Source organism: Physcomitrium patens, chromosome 6, assembly GCF_059467195.1.
Source record: "Physcomitrium patens ecotype Gransden chromosome 6, ASM5946719v1, whole genome shotgun sequence".
Taxonomy (NCBI): Eukaryota; Viridiplantae; Streptophyta; class Bryopsida; order Funariales; family Funariaceae; genus Physcomitrium; species Physcomitrium patens.
In genome coordinates this window covers 21016195-21043855 of record NC_143415.1, presented here as the reverse complement: position 1 = coordinate 21043855, position 27661 = coordinate 21016195, and the positions used below count along the sequence as shown (strand labels likewise).

Sequence of the window (27661 nt, the reverse complement as noted above, 5' to 3'; positions counted from 1 at the left end):
GATTTTACAGACCAAAAAACCATGTGAATGAGTTCATGCAATCCATACCACACAGATTGAAGCTTCCTCGGCATTGAGAACTTGTGACATAAAGAGAGGTCCAATGCATCACAAAATTATCATATTATTACCATTATCGTATTATTTTATACATATATTTATTTACATCTTTTTATATTTTCAAATGCTAATTAGAAATAAAAGAAAGAAAAAAAAAACAAGTATTTTAATATTTTACATGCTAATAAACTTCTGCATGAATTTACAGTTGATAGTTGGACAACAAAATTTAGGATTAGTTGAGAACAACTAATAATAAGTTAAGATTATATGAGAATATGATTTTTTAAGATTTAGTGAATGTGATTGGAGATGCTCAAAATAAAGAAGTTCAAATGCCTGCTTTGAAACCAATTATTAATTCTATTTTATCAAGTGCACATTATATATTTTAAATTTTAAATCATTAAATAGGTAGTATATCTTTTTTAATATAATTTTTTTTGAAAAATAATTTTTTATTTCAGTGGCCAAAATTAATCACGTTAATTTTTTCAACAAGAATTTAAAAATTTAAAAATTACATATTCGAAATTCCAAAAAATAATGGGATTCAATAATTAATAAAAAAATCTAGAAGGATTTTGTTACAAATATATATTATCAAATATTTTAATTCTTTTTATTTAAACTTGAGTTTATTTAATTTGTTTTTTTATGATAACCCTTATATAAAAATGATTGAAATATTTATTACAAAGTATAGATTTAGACTAAATTTATTATAGAAGTTTACATTTCTTTCAATTATAATATACATTATTCATATCCATATAGAACTAGGATCAACATATAAATAAAGCTACAAAAAACATCTACAATAATTTTAAGAATTAAAACAAATACAAGATACTTTGTTTTATTTTATTGTGAACTACATAACAAAGAAAAATTAGTGGCAAAGTAATAGATACATATAAGTTTTTGTAGTTGTAGAGCAAATTAAACCAAAGTTACAATTTTCATATAAAAGCTGAAGGTATTATTTCTATTTTTATAGTCTATTAAATGAGGTCTTTGTAAAAAAAGTGGAATAAATTTAAGTATATATTCATAGATTCTATTTTTCTCAAATTTAAAAGCTATAAATATATATTTGATTGAATTGAATTGAATTGAATTAAATTTTTTATTATTACTTTTGAAGTTTTGTAAAATAGAATCCATGACATATTTAATACTAAATTTTCTATTAAATTTTTATATAAATTTTATTATTATGTTTAATACTACATTTATGATAAGATTTTAAAAAATACATATTATTTAGTTTAGATTTTAATATAATGTTCAAAGATTGGGAGTAGATTACAATGTTTAAGTTGTTAACTAATATGCCTTTGGATATTTAAACAAAAGATAGTTGATGTTTTATTCCAAAACTTTTAAAGTTGAATTTTTAAGTGTATATGTGTGTGTATATATGTATATATATATATATATATATTCCATGAGATAATTTTATTTACTTCAAAGATATTTTTATAAAAAATAAAAATAAAAATAAGGTATTGTTTAAGAGAATTTAATCGAATTATTTTAATCAAACTTAAAGTTAAAAGAATACTAAGGGATAAGCATTTAATGTATTATTCATTCTAAAGGTCAATTAGGTATTTTCTTTCATGATGTAGTTGTCCAAGTTCTATTTAAATATGTTATTGAGATTATAAAAAAGAACACAAAATATCTAAATTCATTTAGTACAAACTTAAATGCTATTTGGGAAGCAGATTCACAACCACACTTTTATAGTAATTCTATAAAACAAAAGTTGTAACATCCAATATTGCTGTATAATTGAGTATGTAAAGAGATATCTACTTTATATTAAAAAATGGTGTTTGTTTATTTGTTCCTTTACAAAAATCACTAATTGGTTGAGCTTGTTAGCATTGTTGAAAATCTGTGATTGACATTGTATAAAATTAGTATTCCTAGTATTTCTAGCATTTCTTGTGCTCCCTTTATTTCCAATTTTTCTAGTACTCACAATATAAGAGGCACTTACAAAATCATTGTTTTTCTAAAGTATCATTGACAATCAATAATTTGGTCTCTTCATTGGATTTTCAAACTCCCAACCCCAAATCATTGCAAGTTGTAGATGTTAATGCTGCACATGAATCCTTGAGGGAGTCTTTGGAACACTACAAACACAGAGAACGTGTATAGATTCTATTCTTTGAGGATATGGAGCTCAAGGAGGAATTGCTTAAAAAGTCTCATTATATATATTGTATATGTGTGTGTGTGTATATATATATATATATATATATGGATATTGAGTAATTTGGACCTTCTATTTTAGAAGAATAATTCATCAAAGAAATAAAACATGAAGCTCTCTTTTCAAAAATGTGATGTTAACAGTACTAGTAACATGTATTCACCTCGTATCTCATTTTTTGTGAACATGTGGGACTCTCATTTTGAAAATTGTAACAAAAAAAAAAGAAAAAAGAAAAAAAAGAATATACAAGCCCAAATAAAAAAAAATTGATGATCCACAAACCAATGTTGTGTATTGTGAAATACTTTAATAGCAACAAATGATTTAATAGCAAAATGAGTTTGACAATCATTTAGCTTGCTAAGTGGGTTTCTTCTAATATATATATATATATATATATATATAAAGAGGTACAGACATATAGAAATGCAGACATGCATAGATGGATAGATGAGGTTATGAAATAACTGCACTCAATCGGAAGGGGGGGGGGTGTATGTTCGATGATGTCACGATGTCTTTCTTTCCGCTTCTTGCAATGCTCTGTTGTTTGATGTTGTTGTGTACTAGCACACACTTCTTTCTTGCTTTCTGTCTAGCTTGCTTGGCTTTTCTTTTCTTTGCTTGTCTGGTGCTGCTTCCCTTTCTCTGCGTGCGTGCGTGCTTTGCCACTTTCTGGTGCATTGCCTGGATCTTTCCACTTTCGTGGCTCTTCTCCTCCCCGATTTCCATCGCCCCACATGCACTTACTCGCACTCGCAGAAGCGCTCCATCGCTGCGATTAGAGAGCGCGGTGCTCATCCCGAGTGAGTGTGCATGCATGTGCATTAATTATTTAGTGGTCTCCCTCCCTCCCTCCCTTCTTCATTCACCCCCTCTCGTTGTTGTCGGAATAGCGCATGTTGGTTCTATTCCGCCCAGTTCATCCGCCACGGTTGAGTCGGTGTGCTGTTGGCTTGATCGCTTCGTTTTTGCATCATGACAGAAGCACCATTGCGTCATTTCTACGTCGGATTCAGAGTCTGATATCGGGACTCGATCAATGCTGTGTTGTTGTCGTTCACACTGACTCTTGTGCTTTGGTGAAAGTCGTTACTTGTTTTTCCATGTAGGTCGTTCACTCTGTAGTAGCTGTTTGGCGGTGACTTGGATTTTCTGTATTCGTCGCAGTTCATGCGAGAAAACGTGTCATTAATTTCCATTGATATCTCTTCTGAAATCTGGTTTCCATTTGGCATGCCACTTTGTTGACTATTTGAAACGATTGATTTTAGGAATGGTGTTTAGATGAGAAGGGAAGTGGCAGCTTGGATGAACTCGTTAGTTTGTTTTTTTATTTAATGTATATGTCATAGCAGACCCAGAAGTAGCATTGCTTTCAGCGTCACATGTAGTCACCCGCTGATAATAGTGGTGCCTCTTTCAGTCTGTCTATTGCAACGATGGCCCTACACATCTTGCGCCGATCGTCCTCGTTATTATCGTTTCTGCGCCGCGGGTATTCCACTCAAACGATCTATGTGGCTCAAGCGCTAGTGAAGGGCGCTCGAGCTGATGGAGAGGTTACCTCTGATGACGGAAATCTGAAGCTCAAGCTTGGGCTGCCTAAGAGTATGGGAGGACCTGGCAAGTATACCAACCCTGAGCAGTTGTTTGCAGCTGGTTACGCAGGTACATCCCATGAACATTACAGAACACTCGACCACAATAAGTAGTCATAATCAGTTCTGGGTTCATGTCAACGATGATTGGGAGGTTTTCGTATTGCATTTACAACCCTGAAATCCAACGATTTGTACAATTATGCTCTTTGCAGCTTGCTTCAGTGGCGCTATTGGGTTGGCTGCCAAAAACAACAAGGCGGCTGTGAAGGGCACCATTATCAATAGCAAATGCTCCCTGCTGAAAGACGACAAAGGCAAGTTGACCATCAGTGTTTTGTTCGACATCAAATTGGAAGGAGTAGATGAGAGGACAGCAGAGAAGGTCATTGCGGATGCTAACAACATTTGCCCTTACAGCAATGCCACAAGAGGGAACATTGATTTTAAGTACAATGTTCTGTGAGCATCGCTAGGGTGGGAAAACTACAATAATCCAAAGCTGCCACTGAAACAATAACAGAAAAATTGTTCACGACTAGCATAATGTGCACGGTCCACACTTCACTTGTGGATTATAACCAAGTACTTGAGCCAAAACGAGCATCACTCAACAAAGCAGTTATCCGATCACCTAGGTTTTGACCAATAGAACTGAATTTTTCATTGAACCGAAAACGAACATCTCAAGTGCATATTTCAAAATCAGGTGAGTGAAAAAGGATGGAGGTCCTATGGTTACAATTCAAGTAAAATTGATCTATGCTACTCATCTAGCTCCTCTTGTCCATTGCAGATGATGTCTGTCAGTTATAAGATTTCAACTGAGTGTACAACCTGGTTTTCCAAATGGGTTAGGAGCAGAATTATCAGACTCCTGAATGCCAGTCGATTTTCAAAAACAAGGGATATGGCAACTACAGTGAGCCAAATTTTAAGTGCCACCCAAGGGTAGGGACTTTTTTCCCAGCGGGGAGGCTTCCATTCCAGCCAGTCTTCTAGGTTATCCCTAGATTGTGGACCTGGTTTATTCGAAGGCACTTTCTTCTTTATCTTTCACAATCAGACTATAAGTCTTAGCTTTCCTGCAAATATAGTGATAACTATCCTTCAGCCTTAGGAAAATCTTGCTTTGATGCTCATGATAGCCCTTGATAGCTTCAGTGCAAAGCAACATGCTCCACACCACCACACCTTACTCAATTCATCGTATCTGCCTTATGATAGAATCTACAACGATTTCATTATAATGCTCAGTATGTACCTATCATTATTGTTTTCAATCAATGGTATTTTTACCATCTCATCCCGCGAAATCTCGAGCTTTGGTGCCTCTGCAATGAATCGTAATCAGCAGCCTGCTTCCGGAGGTTCTTGTTAGGATGAGAGTTCTCTAGGCGCTTGTACAAAGCAATACAATCCGCATGTCGACCAACTGCATCATATGCCATGGCTGGCCAAATCTGGATCTGATTATTTCCATCAAAAAAGCACCTTTTTGTTTTGTCATGAACATTATTTCCGCACCATCCACAACATTTTGAATAAGCAATGCCAGCTGTAAAATTTCATACCTGAGAAAGACCGTCTCCACATGTAGGCATCATATAACCGATGAAACATAACTGGAGAGGAAATATCTTCTTTTATCAAAGCAAGGTCAATACAAACTGACGGAATTTCTGGTGGAATTTTTAAACACTACATCCAACCCTACACTGGGCTCCAGATCAAAAACGTTGATAGAATAACCCATTAAGGCATAAAACGATAAGATGCGATCACCACTTAAAGGAAATCAAGCCACCTTATGGTTAACCTCTTAACTGCATTATCATGGCAGTCGTAGCCTAAATTCATTTGCAAGCCTACTCTGACCTCATCACCAAGGTTAGACGAGCCTGAAACTTTTGTAAGAGCAGCTTCCAGCATTTCCACACTCCTATCATACCCACCACGACCATAGGCTCGCTGACTCATCTGGAACAAGGTTTCTGCTTCTTTCTTATTTCTGGCATCCTCCATCGCTTTCTACTCCAAAAACAAAACAAAATGGCTCGTGTCAATGTCCAGATTCGAAGGGCTTTATCCCATGGTGGAGTTAAATTGAAACAAGTGTATTAGTTGAGCACTTAGCGGGAAACTTCACGATCATTCTAAGACAAGGTCATGGCTGATCAACTTATCCCCAAATGCATGGTTGCAAGACGCAATTTCTGTAGTTATAAATGTTCCATGTTTACAAGTTCTTATTCAAAAGTTACGGTGGATCATTATGTTTAATAGCACTCACTTGTGCCAAATCCTCCCGCAGTCTTCTACTTTTCTCCGCCGCGAGCCGTTCCTCCTCAGCCGTTGAAGCCTCACCTTCTTTTCCAACTTCCGAAGAGTCTTGTGGTCCCTCTACCTGTGTCACAAGCTAATTAAGACCTCCGTGCATACTGACTTCAACTCAAAAAAGTAAACCAGTTCTATGAACTAACCCCGTCTCTACGGAAGCACCCTTAATTGTCAGCATTGACGGCTGGGCACAGCAATCTTGCCGTCTAGCCGTCGACATTCTATTCAACTGAGATAATCGAGCTTTACACTGCACAATGACAAGGTGATACCAGGCAGAGATGCGTCTTACGACACCCTCCACATAGCGACATTTGGCCTTAAAATATAATCGAGTGAATGAACCATTGCACAGAAGGAGAAAGTAGCTGAGGGAGAAATGACTCGAGGGCGAATTTGAGTCATGTCAAAGCAGACAGTTGCGAGTCACATACTTTATCAGTTTCCATGTTTCTATTGTCAGGAGATTCATCTTTGGGCGAAGAAGACGACGAAGATCCATATCCAGGCTAACGCTGCGCAAAGACAGGACATGCTCTCGACTTCCTTGGCAGCAGCACCAACAGCGTTAGGAACGGTTAGGAAGGCCCAGAAGCATTCTTGCAGAGAATAAGATGAGAGCAACGAAACCAGGAAGACGATTCCTGATTTCGATGTTAAAGGATATAACTACACGAATGCAGGTAGCAGACACAAAAATTAAACTAGAGGTCGAGTTGGGCCTACCAAACTCTGCACTACGCAAGCCCATGAACAAAAGTTATCAATTTCAAGATCATATTAGTTTTCCAGTTCTGGACGAGATTTCTACATGAAAAAGCTTATCCAATTGAAAACAATTTTAAATTTTTAACTCCTAAAATTTTCAAAACGATTGTAAAAGTTACAAAATCTTAAATGCCATTCATCATCACAATACATACCATTTCTACTTCAAAATCGATGCATTGATGCGTACACGAATTTAAGTGAAGCTGTAGACTGCCCAATGGCAGAATGATGTACATGGCGTCAGCGATTCATCCAACACTAGACTCCAAGCAATTTACGCAATGAAATTTATCTCAAGAGGATATACTACTGAATTGCTCCAGGAGCGCAGCTTAAAATCTGATAAACATAAATGGTCTGGAGTCCTCTCGAATCGCAGGGAACGCTTGTTCTCTGACTTGGACATGGCAAAAGCTCGCACACAACAAGCTCGCGAGTCCACAATGAAAGCGCCGAGCAACGGTCAAGACAACGAGATCAGAGCGGAGGTCGCCATGACCGAACCGGCTAAACCTCCAGCTCCTTTTTTGTGGCTGCAGAGACACAACGTAATCAACACACTCTCTCACCCTCTCACACTCACTCACTCACTCACTCCCACCCACGCACGCACGAGCCGCTGATTCCTGGGGTGGGGGGGGGGGGGGGTGGGGAGGCTTGCCATGTCTGCTATTCTCCCCTGAGCAGACGGTACCCTGGTGTCCAAGGGGGCCTCAACATGTCACATACTCCCGAATCATTGATTCGCAAGATCAAATTTTCCCCCATCATTTTACCCAACCTTTTCCCCTCTGTATGACGTCCACAATTGAGACTGACAATGGTAAAAGCCTCGACCTGCGTTGGGCTCTTTGACTGACAAAGTCGGTAAGGTTGCCGAAAGACGGGTGTTCGAAAGACTGCAACTCAATCTATTCTAACATCCTAAGTATGCATTGGGTTCTCGAAGTTATTATGGTCAAAACAGGTTCTCGTAATCAAGCCTCTGCCATTTAGGGCCTTCAATGAGTCTCAAGTCGGTACTCGCCCCATGCTGTTAGGATTTGAAAGTGCTTCTGGTGCATGAAAATTTTCAAGCCAGACCAATGAAAAGATGTGACAAAGTAGCGGGCAGCATCCACTTCAGACACGCTTGGGGCTTAAACTCGGTCAGAAGTCAGTTCATTTCACATAAATGAACTCCCAAGCAATTGTTTGATTTAGAAGGTTTACAAGATCTGTGGCGTGTGTGAGTCCCAGAAAGTCCTTCATTACTCTGCAGTCTATTGTTTGGGTAGTGAAGATGTTAAGCATATCCGCAGAAATGCAATGGGCTATGTGATATCAATAACTTCAACATTTACAAGAGGTGTATGTCTGCAATCAGTGCTCATGTCTTTCATGGACGTCTCGGTTCGCGAACCACGTCTCCGTTCTACAACCTTTGCATACGCAGTATTCAAAGCTTGTCGCACTGAAAGTTCTGGTATGTCAGCATTTGGTTCACTAGCACCAACAGCAGTATCAACTGTATCTATTTGCATGGTTGAAGAATCAAGGGTAGTATTTGATTCCGCTGTAACACTTTGACTGACCTTCGTTAACATATTGTCCAACTGGAGTTGCTTGGTGGTGCGTCGGAAGGGTTCATGAAAAGCGTCGTATAATCGTTTCACCTGTCCATGATTCACATTCGGCACCAAAATGAATAGTAGAGCCAATAAACAAAACAAGATTAACCGTATGTGTAGCATACAGTACGTTAACAATAGTCTCTATCCAAATAATGAACACGTAGATGCTCTTACTCAAGTACGTACTTTTCTTTCACCAATTCCTGGGCAGCGTGCTAGATCTTCCATTGAAGCGCTAAATATTCCAGTTAAGGTCTGCAGTAATGACACAAACCACATATTAAACCCATCAATATCATTTCACAGCATACTTCAAACAGAAATTGCACGTAACCAGGAGTCGCACATTTAACTTCTAAGAAATTCACTGTAGAGATAAAAAGGCACCTCAAATGTAGACCCCAGGGTCAATACATCTGTCTTGTTCACATGTCTCACTGTTGTCAACGCACTGGTCATCTGCAAAACACGATGATTTATAAGAAAAGTGAGCTAAAATTTTAACTAAAGGATTGTGAGAGAAGAGAGCACCCAAATGAACAAGACCAAAAGAAAGTTCAGAACGAGAAAAATTCCCACATTTCATATGAAAATCAACAGTAGCCATACCCTGGAGATATAGTCGTTATCGGTACGCTCTTGGATATTGTCAGCTGGTTTGTGTTCATATGTTTTCAGTGTCTCCAAATACCGAGCACACTCTTCCAAACTGCCCAGTAAATAAAAATATTTTTAAAAAGCGATAATAGGATGTTATTATAGTCTTTGTGAAGGAGAAAACCCAAGTCAAAAGTAGTATTAAATACACGAAAGCATGTGTCCTCCTTGAGACAGAATATTACCTCCATGCACAGAGAAGGCTGCAGTCGTGAAGTAGAGATGTCTTTATTACTTCATGTAGCGGTTTGATCACATCCTCCTGCAATTACCATTTGCTCTAGGTGTGTGAATTATCTACAAATGGCTGGGAATCAAGTCAATTCTAAATCTGGTAATGCCTCAGTCCATAGCGAGCAACTTACAGTATCCAAATGTTTCGAAGATACGAAGTAACTCAGACGTATTGTAGATTACAAAGGATTAACCGACTCACCAAGTCAACGTGACATAGTACCACCCGTAGCCGAAAGCCCTTCTGTAGCTCCCGGATTCGAAAATAGAGATAATCGGGATGAAGTAGATGATAACGTAAACTGCATGACATAGAGACATATCTAATATCTAAGCGGACAAGTTCAAATTTCGTTGGTCTCTAAATTACAGCCAGAAACGGAGAATCAACAAGACTTTATGCTCACAGGTTCAGAAACAAAGTAAACACCTTATGTAAAGAGCACAAGTCGACTGGCCGAGCAGATAGTCGGGCACAATATCGCCAAACACCCATCGAACGTTTCGGATATATTTTAGCACTGGATTTCCTGTCTGCACCATAACCAACTTTGAGCATCATCTCATTGAGTAAAGGATCAACGTAGCCTAAAACTTTTACAGCTTACATCAGCTTGTATCCCCAAATAAGCCAGCAGGTAACTGCCGCACTTTCTTACATCAGACTAGCTCCACTATATGCACACTTGTATTGGAATTCGAATGATAAGAGCGAGTGATGACGGAGACGAGAAAAATCAACCTGGCGACGGTTAACCAAAATTGCATTACGCGCTTGAGAGTTAACAGTTGGCAGAGCCCTATACAATTGGCATCACTTATTAGTGATAGAGCAAAATGTGACATGAAACGTTTCCCTATATCACAACTCCAATTCTGTAGCAATGACCATAGAAAAGAGGATAATCTCATCATCCTTCGCAATTTTTTCATCCTGGCATAAACTCCTTTGACAAGGATCGATTACGGGTTGAACTGATGAAACCCTATCTCCTGATCCGAATTACTGTAATCACTCGGATTAAGAATACTACATGGTATGGACATTAGGAAATTGAAAACAATGCAACTCCTAAGGATTCCTTTAACCTAAAATAGGATAAGATTTCAACACTTGAACTTCGTGTAGATTAACAACACGAAATTCCAATCAGACACTCAAACAGCCCTCTCGTGATTAAGACATTTTGGTGTTCATGAATTGATTAGCTTCCATCACGAAAGCACCATTTTTACCAAAGAGAGGGAGATATTCAAGGAACTACGTACTCTTGCGACCTAGATCCAACCCCGTTTCCAGGGACACCTTCTGAAGGCGCAACAGGGACAGTAGGAGTGGGAGCCGCAGGAGGCGGAGTGTAAAATTCCGTTTGTCTCACGAAAGAAAACGCCTCCCCGAAGGAACCCGGCACACCGCCAGCTCTTCCCAGTGACTGCTGCTGCTGAGAAGCTGAGCTGGATACCGACGCTGCTCCCACTGCCTCGACAGGCGGTGCGGCGCTGGAAGAAGGACGGAAAAAGGAAGGCGGAGCCTGGGGTCGAGATCTCTCTAATACTTCAGCGTGCGACGGAATGTGCAAGAAGGATTTCATTCCATTCCCTGCCTGCGAATCGACCTCCCTCGCTGCCATCGCAGCTTCCACAGCCTCCTCCGTCCACCACCACAACAATAACAGTTAACAACAACAACAACAAAGAGGGAGCAAGAGAGAGAGAAAGTGAGAGTGAGAGTGAGGCTGCACTAGTGGGAAGCTTGGGATCCGCGGGGGAGCCGTGCGGCAGGTACACCCAAAATCACCTTCGTCATCGTCGTCCTCCCCCCAAATGTCTTGGCTCTTCGTAGCACCTGCCTCTGTTGTTGAAGGGCAGGGAAGGGCAGGGCAGGAAGGGAGTTACTGTTTGCGTTCCTTCCCTCCTTACTTTCTTGCACACTTACTGTGCGTGAAGGAGTAGGTGTGAGTTGTGTGTGTGTCTACGTGTATGTGTATGTGTCCGGGAGAGAGAGAGCGCGAGAGAGTGAGGGAGAGATGTCGGTGGAGCCAAACCCCGAGCCCCATGCCCGCGGTGGTGATGGATGAAACTACATGTATGGATGAATAATATGGTGGATGAAACTACATGTATGGATGAATAAGCTGATGGATGAATAGATGCATGCAGACATACGCGCAAGTGCTGGGAGACGGATGTGCCTCCGCTCCATTTCTACCCGCTTTCTTTTCTTTTCTTTTCTTTCTTGCACTTTCCTCTGCTTTGGGTTTCCCTCTTCATTCGCCTCCGCGCTTGGATTTTGCTTTCTCCACCACGCCCTTGCTCCTGGAATTGTAATTCAAGTTTTACACCAAGTATTTGAAATGTCTACATACACTCCTTGCAATTATTCAATGATCGATGAATTACTTTCAAGCTTATGCACTGTGCGTTTAAGTGCACAAGTGTTGTCCTTCTGTGCTACAATGTTTGGATATTTATCTTGAACCATTTGTTATAGATTAGCCTTGCTTTTATTTTTATATACGTATGTATGTATGTATGTATGTATGTATAAATGTATCTTTTTTTGAAAAACAATATCTCATTTCATTTACTAATTTATATATCTAATAAAATAAGAGACCTATAAATACTTAATTTTTTATGACGTTATTATTTAAATATCGGTGTATTAGATGAAATGATACAAGAATAAATTATTTGTCTATTTGATGTATATGTAGATTATAACCAAACACTAATCACATCTTCTTCTACCTAATCACTCAGACACCTTGTTCCGATCATGTATATGTACCTATGTTTTCATTCATTTATATTTCAAAATTGTGATGTCATATTGGGATACTTATTTGATATGTATATCACTATTGTTATTATTCCCAAACAATATAAATGCTACTTACATAGAGAAAATCATTCAAGCTAAAGTTTTAATATTTCAAATGATACTTGACCTTTGAATCATTAATTATTAAATCTGCAAAGATACAGGTGTATAGAACCATTATTTAACCTCCGATTCTTGTTTATTGAAAATTTAAACTTTAATTTTGCGTTGAGCTTACAAACAACGTCAAATACTCTTATATAAAAAACTGCAATATATTTTTCTATTATTCAATATTTTACTTATCTAGAATCCATTTAAGTTGTCACGTGTGAATACACATACACATACATACATACATACATACATACATTTCTCAGTAAAAAAGAATACATCTAAATGGCCATTTTATACAACTGAATATTTTTCAAATTATCGAAGATATTTTAAATAATACTTTTGTCACTAGAACGGAGAACCATATGGTGGTAGTTGATCGAAACCCAGCGGGACACCATCGTCGGAGATGCAAAGCAAAGCAAAGCATCGGAGGAGGAGAAGGGCTTGCGTGCGTGCCCCATCCATCCCGAGACTCCCCCCCCACCACCACCCCGGAACCCTGGGTCCCGTCCGCCCAACCGTCTGGACAGGCCCCCGGGCTGGCCGGGGACACCATCCAGTCCCCTGTCTCCCCCACTCCCCTGGCCTGACCTCGGCTCTGTTTGTGCTCAACTCGCTCACCACCACCACCACCACCACCACCTCCGCGCGGCGCCATCCTCGCAAACCCGCAGCGCAGCCACTACAACAACTACAGCCCCCATACATACACTCCCATCATCACCACCACAACCACTCGCAGGTGCTGCCCACCTCGCACTCGGCGTGCACATCCCAGACCCCCACGATCTCTGGCGTCACTTGCCATCACTGTACCAATTTCCTTTACGCCACGTTAGGAAGTGCAGAGAGCGACCACCGTCAGCGACAGCGCTCTTCCTTTCCGAAGTACCGACACACATGTACCCTTTCATTAACGGGAGCCAGCAGCTGAGTGCGTGATCGCAACTTACTTATTGTTGTATCGCTTACGGCCTGTGCTATCTGCGGCTCAAAAAAACAGTATTTTTGCGTGCGTGTCTGTAATTCAAGATTGTTGTGGGGAAAAGTTAGGGTTTGGGAAGGGCATGATTATCGCGGTGGGGAGCGGGTGGCGAGTATGGGTTGTTACAGACGCGATGGTTTATGGCATCCTTGTGACGCTAATGCTGATTCTTTTTCTTTACCTGTGCGAACGCTCCATCGCTTCGCTACAATCCTCAGCAGGAGGATCATTGATTGTTAGGTTTGCACAGTGCCAGTTGAAGGAGGCAAAGTTTTCCGGGGCCAGTTTTGGTAGTTTGGTGGTTTCGTTGACGTCGAAGCGATTGCTTGAATGCATGTTTTGCGAGACAGCATGTTAGAGAGGGAGAGATAATTGTGGAGTAGGGAATGACAGCACGAGAAGGCGCGCGAGAGCCGTGATTGGTTGGGGTGGAGTAGATTAAGAACGAGAGGGAAGATATTTGAACGGGAGGGGGTTGTGGCGGGCAGGGCTAGACGGTCCAGCGATGGGGGACTACGGGGGCAATTGGCGCTACGGCGCGGCAACGGATGGTAGGCGTGCAGGATCCACTCCGACCAAGCGCACTCGTCGAGATTACGGTTAGTGACTCTTGACGTGGGTTTACGGTGGATGTTTGCGACGTTGACATGGTTTGCTTTGGACGATTGTGGTGTACATGTAGGAATGCCGTGTGCATCGGGCATGAGGCATGGTCGGGGATGTTTGGTACGAGTCCGAGGAAGCTCAAGGTCCAAATTGGAAGGTGCTGTGGAGCACCTACCTCGAGCAATTGCGTGACCACTTTCACGATGAGGATGCGTGTTCGGGTGTCGTGAAGACAGGGGAGGTGTCGTAAAAAGGCGTTGACGTTGCAAACGGTCGTCGCTCAGCAATGGGCTTGATATGATGAGGGTCGTGGTGGTGAAGTCATGGGCGAGGGCGAGTGGAGTGGTCGATTCTGCAGCTTTGTAGCTGTGGGCGTTGTTCGTGGTTGGGGTTGTGGGGTTCTGTCCAGGCATCCCACATGCACGTGTGGTGGTGTTGTCAGACGGTTGAGCTTGGAACACGAGGGTGCGGATTAAGGGGCGTGCGACGTTTGTGAGTGCAGAGCAGAGGTTTTGGGAGAATGCGTTGAGAACACGGGGGTTGGTGCTGATGGGAGGTGTTTGTCGTTTGTCCTTGACACAGAAGACGGGCTTCCAAGAACGGGTTACGGTGCAGGTAGAGATCGCGACGTTGGCTATCCTCGTGACAGAGTTTACGAGGACCAAATGGGGCGCGCCGGGTGGAGAGATGGAGACGGTTTGGGCGGCGGTGGGGACATGGTAAGACATCGGGACGCAAGGAGTAGCTGTGATGTATGGTAGGCAGGATGACGGGACGAGGCTTGGAGTGTGAGGAGCATTTGCACGACATGGATCCGTGGTGGACGGACCGGGTCGTGGATGAGGGTTCTCGGAATCAGCATCGGGAGTTGGGTCGATTTTGACGTGTGGGTGTGGGAAGGATAATCTGACTGGAGGTTTGTGGGCGGATATAGATGGGCTATGGAGGAGGTCTGGGCGGCAACGAGCTGGGAATGGGTCCGGGTCTTGGACCGCTGGTTGGCGGAGGGGGTCTGGGGCCGCTCGGGATGGGAGGTCTTCCCGATGAATCTCAGCTGATGGGAGGGCGCATGGGACCCTTGGACGTGGGCATGGGTGGGCGACCTGGCGCACTGGGGCTGAACGGTGGCGCTCCGGAGCCGGATGTGTTACGTGGGGGCTTGGATGTGCTGCCACCGGATGCATCGTCGACGCTGTTTGTGGACGGGCTACCCGAGGACTGCTCCCGCAGAGAAGCTGCACGTATCCTGTGACAGAGAAAGTTCTGGGTCCGTGGGAGTTGCAAGGGTTCCCATGTGGTTCCTGTAAAGCGAGTAGGATCGGATTTGTGTATGCAGAGAGGAGTCAGGTATGCGTGTCGTGTTAGGTGTGGAATGTGGGAGGAGGCATGTAATGAGGAAGGAGGTCGTGTTAGTTTGGTCAGGAGGTCGGAGAGGCGGAGATGTGTGGTCGGGTCCTTAACCTGGTGGTGCAGACATCTTTCGACCATTTATTGGATTTAAGGAAGTGCGGTTGGTTCACAAGGATGCAAAGCGGGTGAGTTGGTAATGAACCAGGTGTTTGCAGCAGTTGTTGGAGAAGTGTAGTGATGCATGAGTTGGTGGAGAAGTGATGTGGGAGGGATTGTTCGGTGTAAGTCATGAGGTGTGGCGTGGTGATACAGGCGGATGGAGGCAAGGTAGTATTGTGCTTTGTGGAGTTCGCAGACGCAAGATGCGCAGCAACTGCTCTAGAAGCATTGCAAGGTAAGAGCATAGTCAGAGTCCAAGTGTATGGTATGTTCGTTCTCTGCTGTCTATAACATGGAGTGTATGCACGATTGAGGTTTTTCTTGTTTACTTGGTCTGAGGTGCAATGAGTGTTCATCTGTTTAGGGGTTTCGTTCGTCCATCTTGGTCAGGGTTGTGTTGACTGTTTTGTGACAAGCCCGATACATGACAAGTTATTGGGAGTCTTTGTTTCTGGGTTTTATGAGTGAGCTACATTATCGGACATAAAGTTGGGAGTCAATTAGTTAAGAGTCTACGAGAGCAGAATAGCACGAGAGTCGAGGTAGCATTTCGTGTCGTGAATACTCTTAGGACTAGGAGGACATTTCGCGTTCACCTCAAACTATCATCAGTTGCCAGTTTGATATTGTTCCATTGCATGGTATTTTTAATAAGAGTAGATGGAACACTCCTGACCTGTGATGTATTTCTGCTTTGTCGGAGTATCATGTCTTCGAGTTGGGAGGTTTGTTCTCTTCTCACTTATGGTGTTGGGAGCGTGCCCTACGTTTTGTCGATGGTGGAGATGGCTTTTGTATGTGTCATTTTGTGACGGAAACTTGAAGCTTTCGTTTGTGTCGTGTGCAGGGTACAAGTTTGATGAAACTGATCACGAATCATATGCCCTGCGGCTGACCTTCGCTCGGCATCCAGGACCACGAGGCCCTGCTCGGGATGACCCTTATAGAGGTGGTGGCGGACGTGATCGTGGGGATGACTATAACAATCGATCACGAGGCGGTGGTGGAGGCCGTCGATAGAAGGAGAGATACGTGATTTGTCAGGTAACGGCTTACCAGGCATACTTTTTCCTCCCAGGTTTGTTGTGTCCCGTCATCATATTACATAGGCGTAGGATCTCAACGAATCGTGCACTCATTTTCCGGAGCCATCGGTGAAGGTTTTGCAGTCCGATTACCCCAATCTCTTGACTGTGTTCCTGCACTCGTCCGCTTGTACTGGACTTTGCGGGTGTGCACAACTTTGTTCACGGATTACTCGTAGCTGCCAGTTGCATTAAGGGTCGTTGCACTGATGGCTGCCGGATCGCCGATGTTTCTCTTTTACGAGGTTTCTTTTTCGAGTTTACTTGCTCGTGCTAATCTCTTCACAGAATGCAATAGGGCAATTAATTCCTATGTCGTGTATAAATCGCCCGAGATTGGACTGAAGAAGTAGGCGGAATGGTGACTTCTGGACCCTCGTACGTTCAGTGCGTGTGATGTTCTCATGTGAGATGACGGCCCGATGTGAAATGCTGGCGTACTTGTTGGGATCGTGTGTACACAATCGACAACTTCGTTTGTTTGGTGCGACTGCTAAAGTGATGATTGTTTGATAGTTTCAAGTGAAACGAATGGCGTAATGGCTGGTCTACGTTTAGACAACGGACGGTGTGAGATGCGGAAGAGGACGAATATATGTGCGTTTTTCGGATGGGTTTGGTCAAGAGTGACTTGGCATATTTTTTTCGCGGGATGGAGATTCTCACGGGCATGGCGAGATTTGGAACGATGAAGTAGGGCAATATCAGGGTCTTCTTTGGGCAGTTATTGCGTCGTGTCTGATAGTGAACTGTGCGCTCATTGGACTAGCTTAGTTGTTTCATCATTTTAACTATCTTTCGGGAGTAGGCTTGGTTCGGGAAGGTTTGGACAGCCTTACAGTAGTGTGGATTAATTTTGGACAGATGGGATGGTACTATAAACGTATCTGGCAACTTCCAGATGTAGGTTGCGAGGTTTGTCGTTTCGGTAGGTGGCATATTCACGATCAGCCATGTCAACTATCTAATGAGGAACTTTTGCTTAAAGGTTTTCTGTTGGTGGATGTTCTTCCATTCGATGGATTATTATGAATCCTTAGGAATTTATAGCTATTTGTTTCGAGCTCGTTTGGAAATCCATCTAGGAATCATGAACACCGTGATTTGGTTAGGCGGTCTGGTGGTACGTTAGTGGACTGGAACCCCAGGGTAATATTTAGTTGCAATCTGTAATCGAATCTCAACTGCATCACTATTTATTATTCCACCTAGATCTGCCGAGGAAATGCGATGAGGTATTACTGCAAATCAGTTCTGCGCTTCAAGCGCATACAGCATCTGCTGGTCTTGATGCATCGTCTTTCGTAACTAGGGTTTCTCAGTCGTGATGACCCCTGCACGTGCTATTTTGGTTCACTTTAAGTGTGCTATATATCTAGCTTGTTTGACGATGGATGATCGGTAATACTGAATTGTCTCACGGCCGCAAAATCGTTATTTGGATTTATATCTGGGTAAGTAGATGCCATTTTTTTCGTCCCTTATGCGGTAGAGGTTTGCTGCTGACCATGATTGTTTCAAATGTTGGTTGTGCCTCTCTCAGAAAGACATTCTTTTGCTCTTATTTTATTGTGTTTGCAGTTCAGTGTAGACACCGACTCAGAAAGGTTCTTGATAGTTTATGTAGGTGAAATTATTGTGCCCTAAGTTGGCTTAGGACGCTTGTAAAATGCACACGGTCTGGATCCCACAAAATCTGTGGCGAACCCCCTTTGTAACGATGATGTTACACTGTGTAACTGTGTCAGCACTAGATGAGCCCACTGGTGTTTTCTCTATGTTTGAGCCATATTAGAAATTGTTGAAGCTGCCCAGTGTTCACATTATCTGAATCCGATTCATGAACCTGAAGAATATTGCTGCTTCTCCACGCTCTTAACACAATTTTTCTTAAACCTCTGGCACGTCAACGTATAGTTTCCAGTGAATGCCTATCTGCTGTGAAGATCATCTATCAGTTCATTTGCTTTACACCTCTTTCAGTCCTAACAATCGTTGCGGTTCCCTGAATATTAAGTCATTTTATTTAAATCTGGCATGGCTGTACATATGTTTAGTAGATGAATCCGAATTTTAGAAGTCAATTTAACAGTAAGCCTGTCACAATTGAATGGGTTTGTAGTTTATGACAATGATTCTTAGTTACAATTTGAAAGATAGAATTTTTGGTATAGTTTAATTTGCAATAAGCCCATTCCAAGAAGATCTCAACTTCTATCCTGATTCGAGCCTTGCATTTCATTTTGCAAGTAAATTTCGAAGAGTTTGCACACTTTTTACCAACTGAATTTGAATTCACTATTCATGACTGTGCCACCCGTATGGTTTTTGAGTAGAAATAAAAGTAACGTTTCTTAATGATCCCTATAATGAAGTAGACGCAATTGTATTGTACATAACAATTTAATCCAAATAAGTTTCACTTAAAGTTTTTGTGCCGCTGTATTCAAAATTCCTGATAACAAGAGTAGAGAGAGAACATCAATTTCATTCATCTTGTACCAAAAAAATTACTAACGAGTTACTTTTGTAAGATGCAACAAAAAAAGTGTAGTTTTCAATTTGATGTTAAGAAAACCATTTCATTTCACAAAAAAAATTAGACACACCATGTACAATGTACAATAAATTTAAGTGTATCCAATTGTCTTCATTCTTTGTAAACACAATCAGCAATTTTGGTTTTTTTTTTTTTTTTTTTTTTTTTTTTATAAAAGAGACTTGTTGCTATAAGCAAAATCATATTAAGTATTTTCAAATATGTTAACATACATGTATATAAACATATTTTATTTTATAAGCTTAGATTATAAAAATTCACTATCTTAGATTGAATTTTCTAGTGTGAATACACAAACAACTAGCCTAGTTAACAATGTCCAATTAACATGTAGACACTTGTCTTATTAGGTTGTAACATGGCTTGGTAGGCTACGGTGGCTAAATGGTATTACCACCAATAAATAGCGGCTACAACTTATCAACCAATAAAGAAATGTCAACCGCCTATTCTACTTTATGTCTAATAGGGGTTATACACTTTATTAACACTTTCACTTAATAACATATTAGACTAACTCAATTTGATGATGCCCATCATTTCCTTGAATTTTTAATGTTTCTCACGAGTTAGATCTTTGGTCAAAATATCTGTAATCATGACTTGACTCTCGCAAAAAACTAAGTTGATGTTGCCACTTTCAATCTTCTCAAGAACAAAGTGATGCTAAATTTCAACATACTTAATACGAGTGTAGAATGTAGGATTCTTTAAAAGAAAAATATAGCTTTGATTATCACTAAAAATAATCAAAAGATTGTCTTGTGAAAACCCAATGTCTTTAAAAAACCTTTGAAGCCAAATTGTCTTCTTTGTAGCATGATTAGCTACTATGTACTCTACTTTGGTGGTAGATAATGCAACTATTGATTGCTTCTTGCTATTCCAACTAATTCCACTATTAGCCAACAAGAATGTTTAACTAGTGGTTGAACATCGTGTATCAATATCTCTTGCATAGTCTGCATTACAATAACCAACCACTTGCAAATTCAAAGAGCTTCTACCATATTGTAGTACATGATCTGATGTGCCTTGAAGATATCACAAAATGTGTTTCATTGCTATCCAATGTTGTGGACTAGGATTTGCCATGTATTAGCTAACAACTCCCATTGGATATGAAATATTGGCCCAAGTGCTTATCATTGCATAGACTAAAATGCCTACTACATTTTGGTATGGAATTCCATTCATTGCTTCAACCTCCTTAGGAATCAATTGTTCTTCATACTTTGATATATAGCCTTCTAATTGGTCCATATGTATCTCCTCTTCAAGATCTCCATTTAAGAATGTTGCTTTGACATCTATTTGATGAACTTCCAAATCTTCAATTGCAACTAGTGCAAGAAGTATACAAATTGAGGTCATTTTTTCCATTGGAACAAAAGTTTCATTGTAATCAATGCCTTCTTTTTGCGCACAACCTTTTGCAATGAGTCTTGCCTTATAGTGCTCCACTAAACCATTTGTATTATATTTGATTTTGAAAATCTATTTGCAACCAATTGATTTTGTGTTTGCTGGTAATGGTGTCAAAGTCCAAGTCTTCTTGTCAATGAGACTTTAGTACTCTCAATCCATTGCTTCTTTCCACTTCTAAGTATCATTTCTTTTCATAGCTTTAGTAATAGTAGCTAGTTCTTCAATACTTATCTGAAAAGCATGTGCCATACACTTTGAAGATATGAATGATTTGAAAAGAATCCAAGCCAATGCTTATTCATTAGTTACTTATTGTTGGACCAAAAGTCAAGCTCTTGTATGCGTCATTACAAATGAAGGTGGAAGTAGAGGTGGGATTGGAGGTAGATTTAAAGTGTTTGAGCTTGTGTTTAAATATTTCAAAAGTTGTTTATGCTATAACTTGCACCTTACATTCTTAAATAATATCCGATTCTTGTATTTTGCATCTCCATTTTGTTGAGGCATATAAAGCATTGAAAATTGTCTTTCAATGCCATGTTGCTCACAAAATTGTTTGAAGGCCTTAGATGTGTAGTGCCCACCATTGTTACTATACAATTTTTGAATCTTCAAGCCTATTTGTTTCTCAACTATGGCCTTAAAAATCCTAAAGTTATCCAAGACTTTAGACTTTTGTTTCATGAAATATACAAAAGTTTTTTTAAAAAAATCATCAATAAAAGTATCAAATTCTTTTGCTCCTTGATGAGATATTGTCCTCATATGACTATTTACATCAAAATGTATCAATTCTAAGAGTTTTATTGCAAAAATACCACCTTTTGTTGAAAAAGCATCACAATGTTGTTTTCTACAAGCACATCCCTTACAAAAATCCAACTTTATGTCCTTATCTATGTCCAAATGAGTGACCATATCACTTGCTTATAATTTCTTTAAGCCCAAATACTAAGATGAACATATCATTAATGCTAGAAATCAGCCTTTTTCAAAGTGTGTTTTGTCTCAATAACAAGAGAAGTCTTTTTAACTTCATCTAAAGATTCCAATATTTTATACAATCTACCATGTCTAATACCTTTGATGATTGTGTTGTCTTATTTCATGAAACATATATCACCATTAAAATCGACTTTGTAACCTTGACTTGTCATTTTGTTAATGAAAAAAAAATTCTTGACTAATCCTTCAACATGCAAGATATCATGTATATCCTTGCGAATGTTGTTTGGAAATTGGAAAGAAATCTTATTCTTTCCTTTGATGACAAGTCCAATATCATTGCCTAAATAGACTTTAGGGCCTTGTGATAGGTTTTTGTAACTTAAAAACCAACTTTAATTTCCTATCATGTCCTAAAAAGCACCAAAATTGATGTACCATTCTTTGTCACTTATACTAAGAGATAATGTAGCTATAAAGACAAATTCATCATCCTTTTGATCTTTCTTGTCTTTTATATTAGTCTATTTTTTTTTAATTTTTTAAACTTTCATGACTTCATGTCTTTTTCCTTGATTTGATATACTCTCTCATAATGATCTTTCTTGCCACAATATCTGCATTTGACATCCTTCTTATAATCATGTGAAAACCTTGTATGAGTATGAATATAAGAATGTGACATGGATTTTTTTTCTAGAGCCAATGCCAAGCAATGCCTAGCATGCCTATGTATGTGTCAATGTTATCATCTTTACTCATTTGTATGGTCCAAAACTTGCAAATTAAGTATGATAGGCTCAAAGTATTTTTTACCACATATATTGCTTCAAGACCTTGGCATATTGCTTGTGCGCTTTTTGCCTTACTTGCTATTAGAAATTTTGTACTTGTAAGATGTAGGAAAATTACAGATAATGCCCTCTAGTTTATATTATCCAATTTTTTTTTAATTCTTTTGGATCTATAAGTAACCTAGTAGATTTCTTATATTTTCTACAAACAACCTTCTATAAATCCTTGTCAATGAAGACAAACCGGATTTTTTCCTTCCACAAGTGCCAATTGTCTCCATCAAATTTCTCTATAATATGGCACTTCATTGCCATCTTGCAAGAAATATGTCCTAAATAGAAGAAATTAGAGAAATAAAAGAAAAAATAGAAAGTAAATAAAAATGAGATCTAAGTAAGATTTCATATATACTTATAGACTTTTTGAATATTAATAAAAAATATTAAAGATATTTTTTAAAAAATTAAATATTTTTAGAATGTGTAAAATTGTATCATTAGCATTTTTTTAAAAAATTAATTCAAAAATCCAAAAATTATGATTTCAACAGCTTTCTACATGAAACTATGTCCAAAAACTTGAAAAAAATCAAATTTGGAGCTCTTTGGTCTTGTTGGAGTTCTTTGGATTGTACTGGCCTTGCTTTCATTGCCAGATCTTGCCACTGCTACTAGGTTCCATTGTTGTTGTTGCCAAGTCTTGCTTTTACTATCACGTCCTATCGCTATTAGTAGACTCCATTGATAGTTTAATTAGATTAGTAGCTGCAAGCTTTAGCACCTATTGCTTGTAGTATTGAAATTTAAAAATACTCTTTCTCCTTTAAAATTAATGCCTTATTGTTTCAATTATAAGCTACCAAAAACATTAGTGGCTTGAGTTCTAGGCTCATTAGAGGTTCAACTCTTCTCAAGCTAATGCAAAAAATAAAACCTCTTGAAAGTTGATTGAAAGATCAAATCTAGCAAAACAACCTCAATTGATTCACTCAAACCCATCAAAGAATAAATCTAGAGTACCAAGGCTCTGATACTATGTGAGAAAATAAAGAAGAAGTATATTGCTAAGATTGAAGTTTTATGAAGTAAATACAAAAGAGTTCTCTACTTTACTATCAAGGATTCAAAAAAACAAATGCTTAAATTAAACCTCTACTTATACTCCTTATAGTACAAGTCCATGGTCTAACCACATGGACTTTCTAGTGTAAACACACAAATAATTAGCCTAGTCAACAATATCCAATTAACATGTGGATACTCATCTTATTAGGTTGTATGATGGCTTGGTAGGCTATGGTGGCTAAATGGTATTACCACCAATAAATGGTGGCTACAACTTATCAATTGGCAAAGTGGTGTCAACCGTCCATTCTACTTTATATCTAATAGGAGTTACATATTCTATTAACAAATAATTTTCATTCAACAATCTAAATGAAATAATTAAACAAGTTTTTGACCATATTACATTCTACTTTCCAACTTGCAATTATGTAATATTGTGTGACAATGTGCTTTGTCTTTGAATAGCAATAAAGATTCTTTGGAAGTGACATGTATTCTTGATCATCACTCATTGTCTTTATTATTGTATCTTAAAAGAATCCTATATTTTCCATTTTGTAAATCAACTTCATGTCTACATATATATTTATATTTACATACTATTTATGTTTTGTGTGAATTTGCATTATAACACCCCCCCACCCTATTTGGTTGCTTAATTCTTACATCTAACTTTAAATCAATGGTTTTCACATGGTGCAAAATTCTATTTACTAACATTCAGTGAGTAATATGGCTGAGGTCATATTTCATTGAATGAGACTAATAAGATGCAAATGGTCAAATTGTGTGTCCATTGCAGTATTCACCAACAATCTCATTGTTTGTTTGCACACATTACACTTCTTCCTTGTTTTGCACTTCATGAAGTCTCTGCATGTAAGGGAGCTGGGGGAGAGTGGGGCTATGGCGGAGAATGTATCATCATGCATGGTAATGCTGCGGGAGCTCTGCATTCCTCCTTGTCCTCGTCCTCATCGTCCTCCTTTACAATGTGGGTGTTTGGGTGTGTGAACCTCCGTGACGACGAGAGGACAAGAATTGTACGTGACCTCATAATTTTCCTTTATTTTTGGAGTGCATGGGATGCTCGGAACTGCGTTTCCGCCCATAATCGGAGGATAGAAGATGAAGAAGAATTTGCTGTTGTTTTACCCATGATCACTCTTACCGTGTTGGGAATTTTCCCATTTCCGCACAATTGTCGGGCGATGCTAATGTCGAGTTCAGGGGTTTGATTGATTGATTGTTATGTAGCACAGCGTGAGAAGCCCTAGAAAAAATGGAGTTGGGCACTCCAGATTACTACCTGAATGGGGAGAGCATGGCAGGGAATTCTCTCTTCAAGATTAGACGGATTCCATGGGCCCTGATATTCATGGAATGAAGGACATGGATAGGGATGTAGCTGAAGGGGATGAACTGGACAATGATGATGGTTCAACATCTGCCGGGGTATGTCCTTCTTCGACCCATTCGAACACATTACTAAGTTGGTGTCCGATTCTCTGAGTTGCACTCTCTCCTTTTGTTCATCTCATTTTTGTTGCATCGTCAAAGTCCTTGCTCATGTTCTGGAATCTGCTGGTTTGTTAGGCTAGCTTTGGACAATTGTAGTGATGCGCTGAACGACAGGATTGCGGGGTGCAGGACTATGGCAACCTTGCACTGCGAAGAGTGGGCGGGCAGAATCCGGAGCACTCCATGACTGTGGACAGCGAGGAGTCTCGTTCACCTTATGGAGTGCTTACATTAAATGGTGAGTCTTGTTCTTTTACTTGTTCAATACTTTTGCGTGCTTTGATGTTGGATCCCATTGTTTCAATCTGGAACTTACAGCCTGAATTGTGAATTTTTCGCATCAATCCTAACAAAGTATAATCATTAACTTGCTTTGGTTTCTCCACCGTCATCACTAAGCGAATCCGATTCACGCTATATCTACCCATCATAAGATACAAGTCCTCTTGTGAATCAAAGCTAGTTTCTTCATGAGATGAATTAACACCTCTAGTTGCTGTGACCAGACGTCAGTCCCATCGAATCAACAAGAGCTCGCTTCTTGCAGCTTATTATTGATTACTTCATAAAGTATCACATTATCTCGGCTGCGGAGGCACATGAAGCCCACTCTTACAGCTCGAACGGGAAGGATAAGTTGACGAAGCGAAAATCTAGGGATGTTCAGTACGAAGGGGGCCATCGGTACTTGCTGCCTTTGACCTTTTTGGCGAATCTATACGAAACACTAATTCGGGAAATAAATCAGCGGTTGGCAGCCGTTGAGGGTCTTCAAGAGAGAACTTTTGGAGCGGCACTTGAAGCAGCTGGTGGACTGTACAGAAGGCTCGTGAAGAAGTTTCTCAAATCAGGTATCCCTTACCCGCGCAGCATCCGGAGCATTCTGTATTATTTTAATTCATACAGAATTATTGATGTTAAATATTTAAGGACATTAGACAAATGTGAATTTAGTATGGATATGAATGAAAAATGGATGTTAGGTAACCTCATACTAGAGAATAGAATGTTCATATAATGTAGATAGGTTTTAGTGCACTGCAATCTCATAGCACGTGAAGGATTCACTTTAGAACTATGGTGTAATATATTTATTTTAACATTGGTGGTTGAACATTTGTTGGGGCTTCTTCTTCTTCTTCCTTCTTCTTTTACAATTCTTTTTTCTTTTTTGGTTATTTGGTACCTGAGATCTACTTCATTTTCAAAAATGGGCTTACATTTAGTGGATGAGAAATGGAGTGATTTTCATCAACTAAAGAAGATTGTAATTTGTATTGACAATGCAAATTTTAATAGATGGATTATATTCCAATCTACACTTGGATTGATTTGATTTTGTAAGGAATATTTTTAAAGTAGAAACATAATGATAATAGTTATTAGAATTTAATCAAATATAAAAATATTGACTAAATAATGGAATGCAATAAATTCCCAATCTTTTGAAATTTATTTTTTTTAATGTAAAAATTCTTAAAATTCTTAAAATACAAGATTTTTTTATTTAAATCTACCATTTAAAACTTCAAATGAATTTCTTATTCACATAAAAATTCCAAAGCTATATTCTCTATTTTATTTAAAATAGAATGAAATAAACTATTAATTTTATTTTCAATAGATGCAAACTTTTAATTGTTTTAATTGTAGCTTTCAAAAATTTAGTATAAATAGGCCTTTAGAGATTTATCTGCATTAAAAATTATTATATTTTATATTCAAAAGATAATAATATTGATAATAATAATAATTTAATAGATTGTTATAATGCTTATATAAATTATATAACTTCATAGATGACTTAAAACATCTTATCAATCAACAGTAGCACAATGTAATACTAAAATGGGATCATGTAAAGTGAAAGAAGTCTTAAGTATTTTTTTTACTTTAAATTGAGGTTGCACTACAAATATTAGTTATAGGGATGAAAATTAAGATTTTGGATTCATTTTAGATACATTTAATTTTAAGTGATTTGTTTAATCTTTCTTGATTTTATTATATATTCATGTATATATTTTGTATAGGTAAAAGATCCCTTATATTTTTCTTAGAGATATTTATTTCTATTTTAAGAAAAACTATATTTCTATGATTTTATAGAATATCAAGCTATAAGTGTAAATATTTATAAAAAATCATATATAATAAGTTAAATTTAAAATTTTAAAATTGATACAAATAGCAAAAATATTCTTCTAATTTAATTCTCTAGTTTCTATTTTAACCTCACTTAAGATAGACATATTCAAAGCCAATACTATTTATTACATTCTAAAATTGATAAACCTCAAATGTATAACATATATACTTAATGTTATTTTTTGAGTGTATCTACTATAATAAGAAATGTATGTTTCTATTATATTATATATAATGATTGTATTTGATTATTGCAATAAAAAAGATCCACATGTCTTGCAAAAATATTTATGAAAAAAAATGTCCTATAATCTAATACTTCTATTCATTCAATATAGACATTTTTTCTATATAATCATTTTGTAGAATTCAAGTAGATGGATTTGTGAATACTAGCAATAATTTTGAAGATTGACCTTCCAAAAGTTGTAATGAGTATGTGAGATAAATAATATGAAGAAAAAATAGAACTTGCAATAAAATGACATTGATAATTTAAATAGAATCTTAAATAAACTTCAATTAAATTATAAAAATACTAATCATTTTTTAATTAAAT

At 38.6% G+C, this 27661-nt stretch overlaps 5 protein-coding genes across 10 annotated transcripts; 3 read left to right on the top strand and 2 right to left on the bottom strand.

Annotated features, from left to right (window-relative positions):
* Positions 1 to 2966: 2966 nt before the first annotated feature.
* LOC112283881 (uncharacterized) lies at positions 2967 to 4494 on the top strand. The gene is made up of 3 exons (XM_024523187.3): positions 2967 to 3099; positions 3720 to 3964; positions 4110 to 4494. Exons 2-3 carry the CDS (start codon positions 3736 to 3738, stop codon positions 4358 to 4360), a joined length of 480 nt encoding a protein of 159 aa, XP_024378955.1. The 5' UTR covers positions 2967 to 3099; positions 3720 to 3735; the 3' UTR covers positions 4361 to 4494.
* Positions 4495 to 5469: 975 nt separating this feature from the next.
* LOC112283882 (uncharacterized) lies at positions 5470 to 7636 on the bottom strand. 4 transcript variants are annotated; one of them, XM_024523190.3, is made up of 4 exons: positions 7193 to 7636; positions 6669 to 6776; positions 6188 to 6301; positions 5470 to 5925 (listed from the first exon to the last, which is right to left on the bottom strand). In XM_024523190.3, the coding sequence occupies exons 2-4, from the start codon at positions 6681 to 6683 to the stop codon at positions 5683 to 5685; spliced, it is 372 nt and encodes a 123-aa protein (XP_024378958.1). In that variant the 5' UTR covers positions 6684 to 6776; positions 7193 to 7636; the 3' UTR covers positions 5470 to 5682. The 4 variants fall into 4 exon arrangements, with proteins under 4 accessions (XP_024378958.1, XP_024378956.1, XP_024378957.1 ...); XM_024523188.3 differs by having other exon boundaries at positions 7158 to 7626; XM_024523189.3 differs by having other exon boundaries at positions 6669 to 6780; positions 7158 to 7588.
* Positions 7637 to 8137: 501 nt separating this feature from the next.
* LOC112283880 (DNA excision repair protein ERCC-1) lies at positions 8138 to 11492 on the bottom strand. Its single transcript, XM_073534761.2, has 9 exons — positions 10779 to 11492; positions 10252 to 10309; positions 9940 to 10043; positions 9712 to 9811; positions 9461 to 9537; positions 9228 to 9327; positions 9006 to 9077; positions 8805 to 8873; positions 8138 to 8660 (listed from the first exon to the last, which is right to left on the bottom strand). Exons 1-9 carry the CDS (start codon positions 11138 to 11140, stop codon positions 8319 to 8321), a joined length of 1284 nt encoding a protein of 427 aa, XP_073390862.1. The 5' UTR covers positions 11141 to 11492; the 3' UTR covers positions 8138 to 8318.
* A 1538-nt stretch (positions 11493 to 13030) lies between these two features.
* LOC112283746 (uncharacterized) lies at positions 13031 to 17845 on the top strand. 3 transcript variants are annotated; one of them, XM_024522828.3, is made up of 8 exons: positions 13031 to 13387; positions 13927 to 14037; positions 14627 to 14763; positions 14979 to 15285; positions 15518 to 15579; positions 15707 to 15788; positions 16401 to 16597; positions 17155 to 17845. In XM_024522828.3, exons 1-7 carry the CDS (start codon positions 13354 to 13356, stop codon positions 16571 to 16573), a joined length of 906 nt encoding a protein of 301 aa, XP_024378596.1. In that variant the 5' UTR covers positions 13031 to 13353; the 3' UTR covers positions 16574 to 16597; positions 17155 to 17845. The 3 variants fall into 3 exon arrangements, with proteins under 3 accessions (XP_024378596.1, XP_024378595.1, XP_024378594.1); XM_024522827.3 differs by having other exon boundaries at positions 16937 to 17629; XM_024522826.3 differs by having other exon boundaries at positions 16401 to 17845.
* Positions 17846 to 24255: 6410 nt separating this feature from the next.
* On the top strand, positions 24256 to 26212 carry LOC112283974 (uncharacterized protein At2g02148). The gene is made up of 3 exons (XM_024523402.3): positions 24256 to 24888; positions 25084 to 25192; positions 25461 to 26212. The coding sequence occupies exons 1-3, from the start codon at positions 24796 to 24798 to the stop codon at positions 25970 to 25972; spliced, it is 714 nt and encodes a 237-aa protein (XP_024379170.1). The 5' UTR covers positions 24256 to 24795; the 3' UTR covers positions 25973 to 26212.
* The last annotated feature ends 1449 nt before the right edge of the window (positions 26213 to 27661 follow it).